Source organism: Erigeron canadensis, chromosome 8 (assembly GCF_010389155.1).
Source record: "Erigeron canadensis isolate Cc75 chromosome 8, C_canadensis_v1, whole genome shotgun sequence".
Classification (NCBI taxonomy): Eukaryota; Viridiplantae; Streptophyta; class Magnoliopsida; order Asterales; family Asteraceae; genus Erigeron; species Erigeron canadensis.
In genome coordinates, this window is record NC_057768.1 from 36,417,881 (window position 1) to 36,434,973 (window position 17,093).

The 17,093-nt window shown below is 34.9% G+C and overlaps 1 protein-coding gene across 1 annotated transcript; it reads right to left on the reverse strand.

Moving 5' to 3' along the window:
* Window positions 1–1,151: 1,151 nt before the first annotated feature.
* LOC122611052 (protein ENHANCED DOWNY MILDEW 2-like) lies at window positions 1,152–16,812 on the reverse strand. Its single transcript, XM_043784006.1, has 19 exons — window positions 16,710–16,812; window positions 15,291–15,717; window positions 15,108–15,204; window positions 12,244–12,294; window positions 12,008–12,168; window positions 11,103–11,205; window positions 10,865–10,960; window positions 8,328–8,575; window positions 8,113–8,223; window positions 7,247–7,747; window positions 6,560–6,707; window positions 6,194–6,295; window positions 5,626–5,718; window positions 5,389–5,430; window positions 4,451–4,564; window positions 3,998–4,069; window positions 3,789–3,907; window positions 3,404–3,473; window positions 1,152–2,895 (listed from the first exon to the last, which is right to left on the reverse strand). The coding sequence occupies exons 2-19, from the start codon at window positions 15,698–15,700 to the stop codon at window positions 1,252–1,254; spliced, it is 4,182 nt and encodes a 1,393-aa protein (XP_043639941.1). The 5' UTR covers window positions 15,701–15,717; window positions 16,710–16,812; the 3' UTR covers window positions 1,152–1,251.
* Window positions 16,813–17,093: the final 281 nt, after the last annotated feature.

Here is a 17,093-nt window from a genome sequence, read left to right on the forward strand (position 1 = left end):
GTTGATTGCGACATACAAATAATTTTGATATAGAGCAGACAGTGACATTGCTCAACCATTTAGGTCGCATTTGTATCACATAATTTGATAGAATTTAATGAAATTAAAGTTGAATTTATTCCTTAGTGTGTTTGGTTGTTCAAAAAATAATAATTCTCGTTTCGTAAGAATGTAAACATTGCATCATTTTGATGAAATCTCCATTTATTGGGGATGGAGGGGAGGAAAGAATTTCATTCCATCCGTCACTTGAATTCTAAAAAAATCAAAAATATTCCGTCAAATTCCAATCCTTCAGATTCCAATTTCTTTGAAAGATTTTATTCATTCCAAAAACATTTTGTGAACCAAATGTGTCCTTAATTCTAAATTAAATGATAATTCAAATCTTAAAACCACAAACTAGGTAGCATAGTAGTTAGATGCTATGATATCCTCATAAAAGGCATCAAGTTGAAAAATCATTATGTAAACATCAGATATAGATAGATTTAAAAAACCATAAAAAAAATTGCATTCAATAATCCCAATGTCAAGGCCTTATAAGCTAACATGTTTGATTTTAAGTCTTGATACTTCTTAAAATGTAATTACTCGAAATGACTAACTGTTCAAAAATAAAATTGAAGCATTTTATCTTTGCTTTTAAATACGTACATTTTATCTGATACAAACTATAATATAATATGAATCATATGATGTAAATCGGGACCATCAATGTAATAGATCATTATATCAAGAGACATTTAAATCGGGACCATCAATGTAATAGATCATTATGTAAGCTTTTTGGCAAAGAAGATACGGACCTTTGTGAAGTTTTATCTTATACTCCTTTCACGAAAAATAAAAATGCTACAAATCTTGACATACAAGGTTACAGATTAGAGATGTTCCACAAAACGGGAACCTCTACCGAAAAGCAAACTTATCTGAACTGGTTCAATAACAGTCCAAAAACTAAAATCTCTAAAACCAAACATTGGACTGAAAACAGCCATCTTCAAATCAGCCATAGTTCCGATCTTTGTTCTTTTGGTGCGGATTTTTGCATACCCTTGCTGCAATACCCTCGGATATAAATCAGCAGTTGAACATTTTGTCATAAAGCATAAATTATATTATTCCACCAAGTAAACTAATTGAAAAAATTACACGAAAACCATGATCCATATATTTCAGAAGCATCAAACTATGTGACAGCACAAAGTGAAAGATATGCAACATAAAAGCGAACTACGCCAACCTTGATCACTCGTTCAGCCAACCACCTGACGAGTTATGTTGTGAATATGGGTTGTACGGACCGGGTGCAAACCCTATGGAATCCGTACGATATCCCGGTCCGTGCAGAGGTGGGTGATAACCAACAACACCGCGATTTCCAATAAGCGGTTCAGGGTGTCCCAAGCTACTCATCCTAGTGTGGCTCAACCCATCTACTTCAGACCTCCCCATGTTCATCCTTGAGTTCAGTTCATCCAGCCTTGGTGCATACCGCTGCATTGTAGATGTGCTAGTCCGGTTATATGGTATGATATCTGCAGCACCACCCCTGGTTAATCCAGGTTCATGATGGGCCATCGAATAGTTACTGCTTCGTGAACTCATTTCGTCAAAATAAGACCCCCTACCAACCCTATCATAGGCAGTATACTGAACCGGATCAGGTCTTGTTGAATAGCTAGAAGTTAGAAGATTAGTACCCTCTAATCGCCTATAGCCTGAACCTGGATAAGGTTCCTCAGTGGTTGGGTACCTTCTATCCAAAAATGGGTCAAATGATGGCCCTGCATCATTCTGTAAGCTAAAAGTCGATTCATCGTTGTACCTCATCTCTATGCTTTGGTCAAACAATCGTTCATCATTCAAAAAGCTAAAATCTGTATCACGAGTTTCATGAGCTTGATCTTCACGAACGGTAGGTGAATTATGCTTATTGTCCAGTTTCTGAACTTCATTTTCACGAGATGGGGCTCTATGATGCTTGTTGTTAAACTTCTGAGCTGAATCTTCATGAGTAGCATGCCTATTGTCAAGTTTCGGAGCTTCAATTTCACGAGGTTTCTGGGAACCTTCACGAGAGGAACCCTGAGTTTTGTCGTGTCTCTGAGCTTGATTTTCACGAGAGGGACCCTGCATTTTGTAGTTCTGAACTTGATCATCACGAGAGGAAGCCTGATTTTTGTTAAGTTTCTGCGTTTGATCTTCACGAGAGGAAGCCTGATTTTTGTTAACTTTCTGCGTTTGATCTTCACGAGAGGGAGCCTGAGTTTTGTCATGTTTCTGAGCATAATCTTCAAGAGGGGAAGCTCGACTTTTATCATGTTTCAGAGTTTCTTCATGTTTTTGAGCTTGACCTTCATCAGAGAACACCCGAGGATCTCTGTCATCATATTTCTCAGCTTCTTGTTCTTGACGCGAGGGATCCCCAAGATGCTTATAGTCAGGTTTCTCTGGTTCTTTTTCTTGACTAAGACGGTTTCTCTTATTTGGGTTCTGATTAGACTTTTCCTCCTCAATGGTCTTCTTGTTTTTTATTTCAGTGTTACCATTATCCTGGACCAGACTTTCTTTACTCTTTCTCTTTTTGTTGCGTTTTTTCGCTTTACCTGTGGTTCTTTCAGGACCTTTCTTTATACCAGGAAGATTAACAATGGGCATCGGAAGATCATTTTCTTTGTCACCAGTTACAACTGAAGGTCCTGGTACAGGCATATTTTCATCAGATTGCCGTGGTTCTCGTACTTCAGGTATATGGCCACACAGCCGAGCTATAGTCTTGTGCTTACTAGTCCAATCTGGGTGGCTCCAAAGGTATAATGGTGGTGGAGTGTTGTTCCAACTATCCACTTGCTTGTCACTGACATCAATAGATCCAGGGAGATAAAATGACTGAAACATATGCAAGTACAGCATTAGAATACCAGATCATGCACTACCTCTATCAGACTGAATGAAATAACTTGTTCTTAAAGATTCGGAAAAAAAAAGGCTAATGTCGTAGGCCGTAAATGACAGAGTAAATAACAAGTTCAGATCATATAAGTGAATTTTAGGATGAAAATGAAATCAGGTTGGGTTGGGCCACACAATTCATCTGAGTTCTCTTTTTTTTTTTTTTTGTTCACATACATTATATATATAATATAATTACTAACATAATGATCCAACATTTTAAATTCTATCCCTTTTACCCTCTATAAATAAATCCCGAACTGACTTCTTCCCACAATTTAATCAAACTCGTCAACTACTAAAATAAACAAGGGAATTTAGGATATTTTGATAGTAGTTAAAGCCTTAAAGGCACCCCATCAAGCTGTTAGGTCCAAACAATTGTTATGGAACAGAAGGATCAATCAGCAATAAAGTTATGAGCAGCCAAAAGAGCTAAAAGTACCTTGCCGGCCAACAACTCAGCATCCTCCCACACCAAATCATATTGAACTTTCTTTTTTTCACTATCCAGCCTGGTCAACGAGGTGCATGTATGCATAAAAATACATATGGATATATAAGTGGTTAGAAACAAAGGTTGCAAAAAAACAAAATAGATATATCTCAATGAGCTACAGTAACGTGAACATATTCACGCTTATTGCTAGAATTCTTGTTGCACGTTGTGAGGAAGTAAACTGAATTACTAACCCTTAGCTTCAATTCACAATTGTAAATCAGTTTCACAAAGTTATGAAGCAACGTTACAAGATTAGTGAATCCGTTTGCTTCTCGTGTGTATCAAGTTTCTGTGTGTGTGCAGAGAGAGAGAGAGAGAGAGAGACTACCTTTCGGTTTCTGGAGGAACGATAAGAATAAGAAGCTTCGGCTTGAATCGAAGGGCATTGTCAATAAACTGGTTTGCAAGAGAGGCATTTACTCCAAATGGAGGGTTTAGTCCCATAATCTGCAAAAGGGGTGTAACATATGTCAGACAAGGAGAACTTTTTACCAAGTGAACGGATTTAAAATTGAATTTATCATATTAATGGCTTACCAATTGAGACCCACAAGGCAATTCCCTTGGACGAACAGTCATCCAATCCCTCTTCTCAAAGTTGAAATCATTCTGCCAGGGCAGACAGATAATGATTAAAATCCATCAAGATTCATTAAAAAAACACAGAGGTACAAAACCTAAATTTGAATATTCGCTAGAATGATATAATTAAAAATGTTAGCTTTTGTTACTAAAGCACAGTAGGGTAACCAAAGTACAACGTCTAAAAGTAATAGACCAGAGAATTTCAAGAAAGCGATAAGCCAAGGTGGATAACCTATAAAGCAACGATGTTAATCTTCATATCTTAGGCGCTATCCTTATCTAAGGGATTTTAGGCAATTCCAAAAGGCACTTTTAGCGTTGTTGCATATTTATAAGGATGGAAAGATATATTTATATCATAGAAAAGAACAATAACCCTAGAATCTCACATGCTGAAGTTTCTACCTTTGGTGGGGTGATATCGTAATTTTTGAATAAGCACCTCATTTTCCCCATTTCATCAAGCCGTTTCTTTACAAGGCAACTGAAGTCATTTGCCCCACAACAAAAGTCAACTACCTGTACAAGTATAAGATAAAATTCATCAGAAAAACCAGATATATAAGCATGACTCTAAATTTAATAGATAATCAAAAACATCCCAAAACCTTGCTATTTAAAAGACAACAAAAGCATATGCCAAATCTACATTTTCAACAAAATATGTAAAAACACATGCACAAAAAGCAGTACATTGTGATAATTTTTCTTTAATCAGCAAGTGAGGGGGCCCACAGGGTACTCACACAAGCACCCAAGACAAGACCGACCAATGTATCAAATTATCCTTGTTGAAGGATGTCCAATATCACATCACATTAACGAGAAGTCCATGTTTTAGGTTTTAAGAAGGAAATTTTTGGCATTACAAGCATAATGGAAAATGGGCAACTTTTTGTATGAGTTGCTTTTGTACATTTTTTTTTTTCCCTTTCTTATTGATAATATGTTTGTTGTGATTGCAAAACTATAATATTCAAATGCTATCCTGAAAAAGAGAATAAACTAATTCAGATATATGTTAATTATGATAACAAAAACTATGATGTTTATATACTATCTTAAAATACAGAATAAACTAATTCCGACATATGTTAGCTATAATAACAAAAAGTATGATGTTTAAATACTTCAATGGCCAGAGTGTCAGACCCTGAACGACAAGACCAAACGTTCCATCCAAAACGGATATTGGCCAAAAAATAGAGTGAATGGAGTACCACAAAGAGATCAACTCAACATACGAAATACTTTACACATGACACAATATACAATGAGACCAATATCTCTTACATCCAGAAAAAAATAAATTCTAAAGAGGCAAAGACAAAGCAATTTCTTACCGTGTCACCATCTTCTATATACCACTGAAGCTTGTCGACAATCTGCACGTTAAAACAGGTACCAATACAAATTATATTAGCCTGTAAAGAACAAATAAGAAGAAACTGAAAAAAAGGATAGAATAACATGGAAGTAAGAATCCAATACCAACTGTGATGACGAAGAATAATAATAAATGGTTTATTACTTTATTTAGCCCAAATATTAGTTGCAAGTAAATAAAAAACAATGATCACCTTCTCCAGCTTATCCACTTTTGTAAAATGGCGACCAAAGGACGTATATCGCATTCCATGCAGAAATGGTGCAAGGTAGACTCTGAGCTTTTCCTATATGATACATAATTAAAAACAAAACACCGTGAAAACTTTGTTGAGCTTTAATGTATATATCACAGCAAGAGACAACATCCTTGTGATGGCTAAGCATTTATTTATTGGAAAATGTGTTCATTTGAGAAGTAATAATGAAACCTACTCCACTATCTGTGTTGACTTTGTACATCATGTGAAAGGTTAACCATGAACTGTGCAGCTATCAGTCAGATAACCAATCATCAATAGATGGATTGGTATATGGTGGAACCTAAAACTGTGAGGTCTTGGGTTCAAATCCTAGTGTGAGCAAAATGCTCCCAGGAATGGAGACAGGGGTATCCCCAGCATTTCCTCTGGAATGGAGTTGGGTATATGAAGAGGCATGTCGCTGAGACCAAATTTGCCATTCAAAAAAGAAAAAATAACAAAACAATATAGAATCATAAAAATCAATGTCACAACAAGAAGGATCATTTTTGACATCTACCTTCCACCTCAGTAGCTGGTCAATGACACTAGGTTGACAAACAGCCATTGCATCCTCAACACTGCATCCTTCTTCAAGCTTTTTCAGAGCTAGATGAAGAGCCTGCAGCAAGGAAGAGTTCAGATCGAATACAAGGTGTTCTCTAGAGGTGGCAAAATATATACGTAGAGGCGTAGGGCTACAGGTCTGGTCACGAGTTGGTTGACCAATTTTATTATTAGTGAACTCCATTAACTTAATCCATTTGATTGATTATAAATAATATGTGCCCCAAATGGACCCACTTAAAAGTTAATGGCCGGAAACTGCCACCTCTAGTAGTCACTTAGTCTAAGATTTAGATAGAATAAAGTTGAAAACAGATACCTCCACATGACCTTCCACCCTAGACAACATTATGTTTTTGTCTACTCTTGATGAATGTGCATGCGTTGATGGTACTTTTCCTTTGTGGTACTTCTTTATGTCGTCCAGCGAAATAGATGAAGCAGCATCTTTCATCAAAGCCAGTATTCTGCAATGTATAAAGAGTGTTTGAATATGATAACCCCCTTTAAGAACTAAAGGTATACAATTTGCTTAATCAATCACAGGGAGAAGAACAATGCAGTGGTGTACACAGGGCCAAAACCATAGATGACCGAGTTCAAAACCACAAAATAAATTTTATTGAATCAAAAGATTTCTACTATAACCGTTCTGTAACAAACAGGACAATGAACCAAATAAAACATTCAGGTTATTTTGGAAAAATATGTGTATATTCAGGTTTAATTGGAAAAAGATGTATATATATACGTATATAGAACGACATCATTTCATATTTTTCACAGGAAAAAGTGATCTTGCTTTTTAAAAGCAAGAATTAACTTTAAGAGAGAGACTGGTTCTGTCCCTATTCCAAAACAAAACGAAAACTGATCTATCATCCACTTCAAAACCAACAACCAAACTAAAGATACACGGATCAGGTCTGGTCCAGTCCCAATTTTTCTGGTTTTATTGATCCAGGCCGACTTTTGCACACCTCTACAACAAAAACATAAGACACACCTCTGTTTGGAATTGTCATCTATGGGAGGTAAAATTTCTGTAGGTAACGAATCGCCTGTCATGGTTTGCTCATGTTCATCTACACAAGTGTCATTATTCTCCAATATGTTTGACTGTGTCCCTTTATACATATCGAACAATCTGCTCCCCAAGGTTGGTTGACCATCATTCAAGCTGGGCTTAGCTTTTGTTGACAAATTCCTCCTTAGAGTTTTTGTAGAGGAATCTGCTACCTTCCTTTTCTTTAAGGATTCAAGCCCAGTTTCGGCTCTCTTCTTAAAGGAACCTTCCAGTTTACTAGAAGATCTATTTTCAACACCATGCTGTAACTTCATAACAGACTTCTTGAACGGGTGTTCTGAATCTGTGTCCGTCTCCTTAATTGGAACTTTCTTTTTCTTCTTTAATGGTCCAGAAGGTTGCTCTGTCGGACTTTGAAGAATATTCTTAAATATTAAGGTTCTTGCAGGAGTGCCTAGTTCCTCAATGATTTCATGTTTCCTGAAAAATAAAAATATGTTGGTTAGGTAATGAAACTTGATTGGAGGTGTTTCCCTGGGACAAATGTGGACCGAACACGGATTTAAAAACCAATAAATAGGACCGCAAAGCAAACAGATATATATCAGCCTGGATCCAGTTTAAATAGTATCAATCCCAAAACAAACTGTGAACTTAATTGATATTTAAAGAAATCCAGAAAACTAATAAGCCTCTGGTTCTACCCAGAGAACCAAACCATATTTCCAAAAACTGTGGCATGTATGGCCGGTACTTGGTTGATTAGGTTCTAGGTTTATCAGTTCGCACTGATTTTTGCAGACACGCCCCTATTCTTTGATCATATCTAAGGATCCAAGACTCACATGCAATATATCAATGCACGACATTTAGGCAAAAGTCCATCCCAAGCCCTGACTTCGGCATCGGCATCGTCATCATCCCCATCATCAATTTGATCTTCAAACATGATACCCCTGCAATGAGACCAAAAAGGTAGTGTGATCAGAATTAATAACGAAAATGAAGATGCCAATAACTACAGAGAAAAATAATGTATGAAACGAAAAAAGAAAGATACCTTGGTAAACATTTCCTGTGATATGATGTTGGACACCGCCTGCAAACAGCAAATTGCAAGTCTTTCACCTTTTCATTTTCTGTTTGCTTACAAACAGCACAATTGTGAGCGGGACATATGAACGGGTCTCCCTTAGTAATCTTTTCTTTAAGAACCTGTTGCTCAGCTTTATCATTCTTCTTAAGAAGATTTGCCACACATTGTGGATGATAAAAGTGGCCGCAAGTTGCAGAACTACAACGAAAAACCTGTCAAAAGAAGTCCCATGAAAAATGAGACAGGTAGAGTATCACAACAATGGACTAAGGGAAACACCAGAGTTAATACGAACGTAAAGTAAAAGTACAAAATGTCATCTCTAATGTTCGCTAAAAAAGACTACACAAAAACTGTGTTGTTAGATAGGAGTAGCCAAACTACACAAAACTTTAGAATGTTCTTTCAATCCTTTCAAATAATGAACTTCTATCTTATACTCCTATCATAATATGATTAGTTCCATACTCGCAGTTGCTAAATAACATGAAAACCTAAGGGGGTGCCTGGTTAATATAAAGGAATGGGAAAGGGTAAGAGTAAGGGAATGCATTGCTAATATTCCTTTATGGTTGTTGCTTGGTTAGTAACCTACGAGGTCAATCTTTCTTCTCAAAAAAATCTCTCCAAAAATTCTTCTCCTTATTCTTTATTCTATCTCTTTAACAATTCTTAGATCACCACCCACTGGGAATACCTCCGACACCCACCGGAAATACCTCCAGCCCCACCGCCCATCGGAAATATCTCCAGCCACCACCACAAACTCCTGCCTGGCCATCATCATCATAAAGATATATATATATATATATATATAATAATGATAGGGTAACACTCCAGTGAGAAAACTTTCAAAATAAGAACGGTGAGAACACTTAAAAACATCATTTTGATGCATTGAAAGTCCATAAAACTAACATAGTGCTTAACTAATTATCATTATTTAAGTGTTTAACAACACATTGATCCGTTAAAATCAAAAAAATCACGTTTTTTGTTTTGTGCATCTATCTTGGATGCATATTCATCAAAATGATGCATCCAACAAAAAACGTGATTTTTTCGATTTTGACGGATCAATGTGTTGTTAAACACTTAAATAATGATGATTGGTTAAGCACTATGTCAGTTTTATGGACTTTTAATGCATCAAAATGTAGTTTTTAAGTGTTCTCATTTGTTCTCATTTTAATTCCATTCTCATTTGATAGTCACCCAATAATGATAAAGGGGGGAATTAACTAAGAGAAATTAGATAGATATACTTGCAGAAGATATAATATAATTAAGAGAAAGCGCGAGATGGCTGGGACATTCGATTCGCATACACTTTCAATCCCATTTTAATTTGTTTTCAAAAATTTATGGAGCAAATTACACTTTTGTACAAATATATACTGATGACCTCACAAATTTTCAGATAGATATATAATGTCAACGGCCAAGAAAGGAGAAGAAGGGGAGGAGAATATATTTTAGAGGAATGATTACCTTAGTCCCTAATTTATTGGGTAATGCCCCATTACCGAGTATTATATATTGATTACCTTTCCTTTATAGAACCAAGCATATTTATTCATTCCCTTTACCATTCCTAACCAGGCATTATATATTGATTACCTTTCCTTTATAGAACCAAACATTTATATAATACAGAAATTTCATTGCAACCATCAAAATGAACCAAAATTTGACATATGATAATACATATTGTGTACAACTATTTATTTTATGGTTTATCAATATGTTACTATAACTAATTAAATTTTTTGACAAACTATCTATATATATATTTGAATATATTTCCTTTTTAAATATATTACCAGGTCAACTTATATAACTAGTGTAAAAAACCTAGTGTGTACTGTGGAGTCAAGGTTTGAGTATAAGTTTATTATTCTAATAATAGAAAAAAAGTTTCAATACAACAGGTATGAGCAAAAGTGATAGCTAACAGCAGGAGAAGTTCTAACAATACTCTCATGCAATTATGCAAAAATGAAAATATTTAGAAGTGAGCACCCGCTTTCGGTGGACAACTAACAACTGGCCTGCAAATAAAACTGTTTGGTACGACACTATAACTACGAATATAGTCAAACCGCAAAATTCACTAACCAGCCCTTGTTGGTTGTTTGACTCAAAATAAGTAGTATGACCTACCATGCAACAAAGAAATCCACGACACGATCGAGAGGGTACACGTTATTCCTGGCGTAACCACTTTGTATCAGTATCTAGTGATTAAAATGCATTATGCCAGTAGATAGAAATCTTATCTCTCTACCAGAGCACTCAGATTCTCTATAAACTATAATCCCTTACAGATAAACAAGAGACTTAAAAACCAAAAGAGAATCTGAAATAACAGCTTTCTAATAAACATGTCTAACAACAACAGATCGAGATATATCACTCTAAAGCAGACCATTCTTATCATGCAAACAATTTTCTACTTATCATCAAGAACTATGAAGATAAGCTGCTCAAGCATATCATACCTCTGCATTAGAAGACTTATCAGAAGAACCAAGTTTACCACAAACATAGCATTGATGTAAATTATACTGACAATTCTCACATTTAAATTGTTGTCCCTGCAAAAAAGAAGACAGATGGGATATGACTAAAGATAACAAATGCAAAAACACTTGTTATGAAAAGAACAATTAAGCAAATTAAATAGCATTTATATTCAAAACTAACATCGTTCAAAAATCTCGTATATGGTTAACACACCTCCAATTCTTTAGGAGTTTTATCGAGGGATTCACATTTGGAATCTTGTGCCTCCTCGGATTTTCTATCCGGGTGAAATGACCTAAAACATTTCCCATCACAACTGCAATAGATGGCAAAACACATCAGAAAACCATCAAATCATCAAATCACACGCAATAGCTTCTGGATAGAGGTGGTGAGACCGGTGGGTCGGGGGTTAGGTAGCAGATCAAAAAAGGGGGGCCGTATGGGTAATTTATATGTACTGTATGAGTGATACTTTTTGGGTTCACCTACCAGTACCATCTAGTTCCTTTTCCCTTAAATCTAGTCAAATGACTTTGAAACTGTGTCCCTTTCAACCTGTTCAACTTGTTCATCCTGACACCTGTTTCTCTTTCTACAAAAGATTGCAAAGTTCTCATTTAACCTCTAAGAGAAAAGGAAAAATATGGCCCACATGGCCATATCAACATTACCACATCTACTTCCCAACACGGGACCCCGGATAACCAAAACCATATGTGTTAAGTTACACTCATCTAGTAGAAAACCTATCAGCTAGAAAGGAGAAGAAAATCAGTTTGACAAGGCCGGTGCACCAAATTATATAAAAATACACGTAATATTTCAAGAAACGGAATAGAAACTAAAGCTCTAAGACGAAGTTGTCTATGCTTAAGTACACGTATTAACCGTGATGAATAAGCATCTACTGAAGGGGTCCAACTCCCACGTGGAACATTTTCTCAAGACTAAATAGCTCAGATACTAAGAATATTGAACATCAACTTTCTAGCCTTTTTATCACCAGAAAAAACATTGAAAGCCCAATACTCTATTAGAAAAGGTTGGGGCAAAAAGGATTTAATTCGTCACAACTACTAATTGCTATCGGTTTAAAACAAAACAAACAAGCTTACCAGGTAAGTTTACCACCTTCATCACATATGGCACAAACTGAATCAAAATGATCCTCCTCATCAGAATCACTATCTTCAGTCTGTTTAATGATGAAGTCATCATCTTGTGGTTCATCATTATCATCGACTATAAAGCTGGGCTTTGTAGCTACTCCAGCATCCTACGACACAATTACTTCCAGAACGTCAAAACAACATTGTGACAAAAATAAGTAGATGAATCAGAAGCCATATACCTCATCAGGTTTCTTCTTCTTTCCAGGATTCTCTAAAAATGCAGCCAAATACTGTTTCATTCAGTAACTTTAAAGTTCAAACCAAGATCGAAATGAGAATCTACTCAAACTATACAATTTTCATATCAAGTTCTACCTCCAATTCGACCAGAAAAAGCATGGATAGCAATAACATACATTGCTCAAGTTCCATATATAAAGGGGTGGACTTACATGCACCCAAGGTGGGTCAACACGTCCCAAAAGCCGGGAATGCCTTTAAAAACATGTATTAGCTTTATTAGAACTAGGGGTGATCAACGATTAGGTTTACAGTTTCTTCCACGTCAACCCGGTTTCCTCGAATTGACAATTTCAAAGCTCAAACCGAAAACCAAATCCAACCAATTAGGAACAAACCAAACAAAATATGATAATATGTAATTCAACTTAAACCAGAGCATTATTCAAAGAGAAAATATTATGAGTACGGAAATATTCATAAATATACATCATTTTACCCAAGTTTTTTGAAAATTCACCCACTACCCAACAAAACCGCAATATAAAAATGGAAAATCGCAACGAGAAATTGAAATACTGCAGTGAGGAAATTGAAAATCGCAACAAGATATTGAAAATCACAATGAGAAATTGAAAAAATCACAACGAGAAAATGAAAATCACAGCGAGAGATTGAAAATTGCAATAAAAAGTCAAAGTAGTGATTTTATAAACTCTCGCTGCGATTTTTATAATCTTATTGGAATTTTATACTATCTTATTGCGATATCACAAAATCTTATTGCGATTTTTAAAAACTCATTGAGAGTTTCCCCTTTTATTGCAATGTTGCTGGGTAATTTGTGAAATTCCAAAAAAAAACTTGGTTAAATTGATAACTTTTTATGATAACTTTGGTACTCGGGTTAATCTCTTTTTCAAACTATGTAGACTTTTTGTTGGCAAAATTCCTTCTAGAATTTCTAGCAATTGAAAGTTTAAATAATAATCATTTACCACCAAAAACTTATTAAATGAAAAAAAATACATAAGTATTATAAACTTCAATATCTATTTAATACTATTAAGTTATCTAAACTAATTGGTATAAGTTTTGTACCTCGTGTTTCGACTCGTTTTGTGAATTTTTGAATTGTGTTTCAACTCGTAACTTGTATCCTAACTCGTATCGTAACTCGTAGGAGTCGTGAAAATCAAAATTATATAGCAAAAATATATAATGTACGTGTAAAACATGCATATATTGATAGTCTTCTCTCATTTATTAACAATATCGGCATTTCTTACGGATTTTCATCCTATATAATTTTTTTGTAAATTACACTCTAAACTTTTATTACCATTGAAACAGTATACAAAACAACACCATGCCTTAACAAGGCAAAAACCTGTCTGACTACTTTGCTACGACACATACAACATGAAAAGTATGGGTTGCAAAACAGATTTTAACTTTAATGTATAAAATAGAGTGATTTATTAGAACTGAAATGAGCTAATACCTTATTTTATTTACTTCTTCCAACTTTTATACTTATTTTTGTTTAATAGTTAATCATAACAATTAGAACATATACTTTATTTGCATATATTTGTCAACATTTATTTAATTTATAATTTTAAAGGAGTAAATATAATTCTAATTAACATTATTTATAATTAAAAGTCAAGAAAAGAAAAAGAAAGAAAAAAGATTATGTGGTGGTAACGAAGCCATCATTTGGTGCCTTGGGAACATATGTTTTTTTTTCATTATAACCATTCTTTTTTTATTTCTTTACTCTCTGCAACTCAGCAAGCCACCAACGAAAACCACAAAACCGAAACCAGAATAAGATTTTCAAGTGTTTTTTCTTTGCTGAAGCTGCGATTCCTAGGAGTCACTATTCGAGTAGACTCCTTCGAAGTCCCATCAGAACCCGAGATTCATCTACGAGTCAGAAGCTAATTCAAGTCACTGAGTCGTTACATTTATAATCTGTATTGAGTCGACTCACGACTCGTACAAGTCTAACTATTTGTGTGGGTATATATATATATATATATATATAACTGAAGTTGATTTTCGACCTGGTTTGATTAAAAATCAATAATTCAAAATAAATCAAATAATAAACCAGACTGAGAAATCGAATTAGTCTCAAACCAAACCAAAGAATCCAAAAACCAAATCAATTTTAAGAATTCGACTTCGGTTTGATTTGATCTTTGGTATCTTTGAATTGAATCCATATATTGGACACCTCTATTGAGAACCACCTTGAAACTATAACAGGAACCACCAGGTCCCCCACACCCACAAAATAAAAATAAAAAAGTTAAGCAGAGAGATATCCTAGTGTTTACACTCCCTATTGGTTCTTCGATTAAAAATCCCACTATTAACTTTTTTTTCCCAGTAGTTTCCAGGTTCTGTAAATGACTAAAAACCCCTAAACTTGAGTCATAAGGGTCGTGCATTTCAACACCTCACAATTAATTACTAATTTCCAACATTATTGCTAGTTTTAATGCTACTGTTAGTGTTTATTATTAGTATATCATTATGATTATTATTGTGACGAATATGATGTCTAAACAATGGCTATGTCGTCAGATACAATTATGATGTTTGTCTTGCATTAATGACCCGACCTGTTTGACCCATTCATTATGTTCCCTACCTAAACTATGCAGTCTATGCTAACAAACCGTGCAAGATTCAACCCTAGATTCACCACCACATAAATGGCATTTGGCTCAAAGGCTCATAGTTGGACGCTAAAAACTTAAACGACGATAAGAAAGTTCCCTATACAAGTAGTCATCAAATGAAATTGTTAAATATCTGATGAATACTGAAAGAATGGAGTAAGACAAACCTTGGAGTTTGCCAAAGTTTCGTCCCTCTTTACAGCATCTCTAACAAAGTTGATATGATCTATCAAATCATTCTCTGAAGGGCTCACATCATACGACCTGCGATTGGAAAGAGACAGACCTAAAGAGCTTGTATAAACAGATAAATAAACTAAAATCCCAGTCACATTGACAATTAGATATACCTAAAAACTTTCAGAAGGTGGTCCCACAAAGATTTCCCAGATGCTTCTGGTTTGCGTTTAAGGAAGCATAAGCAATGCACAGTGATCAATATTGACCTAATCAAATTTTGATAGCTCTTCCTAGGTTTTTGAAGTTTGATCCAGTGGTTATCTTTGCAAAGCACTGAAATCTCTGGAATAGTCGTCAAGAATTCATACTTCCATGCTTTGACCTGCTGGTAAAACTTTCTAAGGCCATTATCAACGGTGCCACGCAGAAAAATGGACCCTATAGTAGCACTTGAACTCTCACTCTCATTCCATTGCACAGGTAGCTTTGAAAATGGAAGTGGTTCTTCATGTCCATCAGAAAAATAGTAGTCCGAGACGGCATCTGGAAATGTCTCACCCTCATCATCCGAAGATGCCATGTTCTAAGTTTCTGCCACTAGTAATGAGACAAAACTTTTAATATCACATATTTTTTAGACATACACACATCTCAGTCAAAACTCAAGAATCAATGAGTAGATTAAAGTATTCCACAAGATAGCACATATAAAAGATTAGAAGACCGAGGTTTCCCATGTAACACACGTTTTCCAGAACACACGAAACAACCCATTGTTACGGCAAATAATTTGGTTAGCATATAAAGTAACGACCTTTCAAAACACATAATTATGCAAGGTAAAATAGCCACAAATTTCCACAAGTTCCATGATTTCCCAGTCAATAATATAAATCACTATTCATTTTCCAATGCACTTGACAAGATAAACAGAACTTGTGTCTGTAACATCAAGAGAAGCAGTTTAACCAGAAAGTAACAATCTTTCACAGTCTAACCAGAAATTCATAAGAATAATGCAATGCCTTAATAACCCCCAAAATCATCTAAATAATGTATTCATAAATTCGCCCAAAATAATTTGACACCCTTACATTGTCGGGCAGACAGGCACCATGCCAGTTCCTTATGCTTTTTTATCTTTCTAATCTTAAGGTGCCCAGTGAAAAAAAGTCTAGGGAAAAAAGCTAAAGAAATAACAGTTAAGCTGCATGCGTAAAAGCCAAAAGCTCGACTTTTTCGGAACAAGGGGACCCTCTCCATTTACCCATTTTATATATACCCTAACAGAACCGAAACAAAGCACACACACCTAAAGATACACACTTCCTGTGTGATAGTTTATACCAGAACTTCAAAAGATAAAACATATAGAAAAAAATTCTGTAAGTAATTATATTATAATATCAAAAAATACGTAGTTGTGAAATTTGATCACAATTTGTTTAGCTAGGGTTTACTGTAAAAGAAGCTTACGTGAAAAATCGATCAAATTAAAGAAAAAAAAAACGGTATGAAGTATATATACAGATAAATATACATACATATATATGTATATGTATACATATAAAGATAAAATGATAATATACCTGTATGTATCGTATGTATCGGATAATAATGGATGATGATTTGTAAAGAAGTGAGAATTAAATTGGGGGAAATTTGGTGCAGGTGTCTGACAAGGTGAGGGAGGTCTAGGTTTACAATTATACGGAATATACTACGTCATATATATATATATATATATCGTATAAATCTTTAATAATACTTTCATCTAAATCTAATATTTTTTTTATATTTTCTTTTAATATCAATATTTGGAAAGCTTATTCGTATTCAAAAAAGTCAAACAAAACAAATCCGTTTTAAAGAGTCATCACCAACAAACTTTGGAGTTTGCATCATCAATTCACCATGGTGGATACATTTATCCCATCCATTGTCAATCTAACCTAAAATGACCTCATAATAAT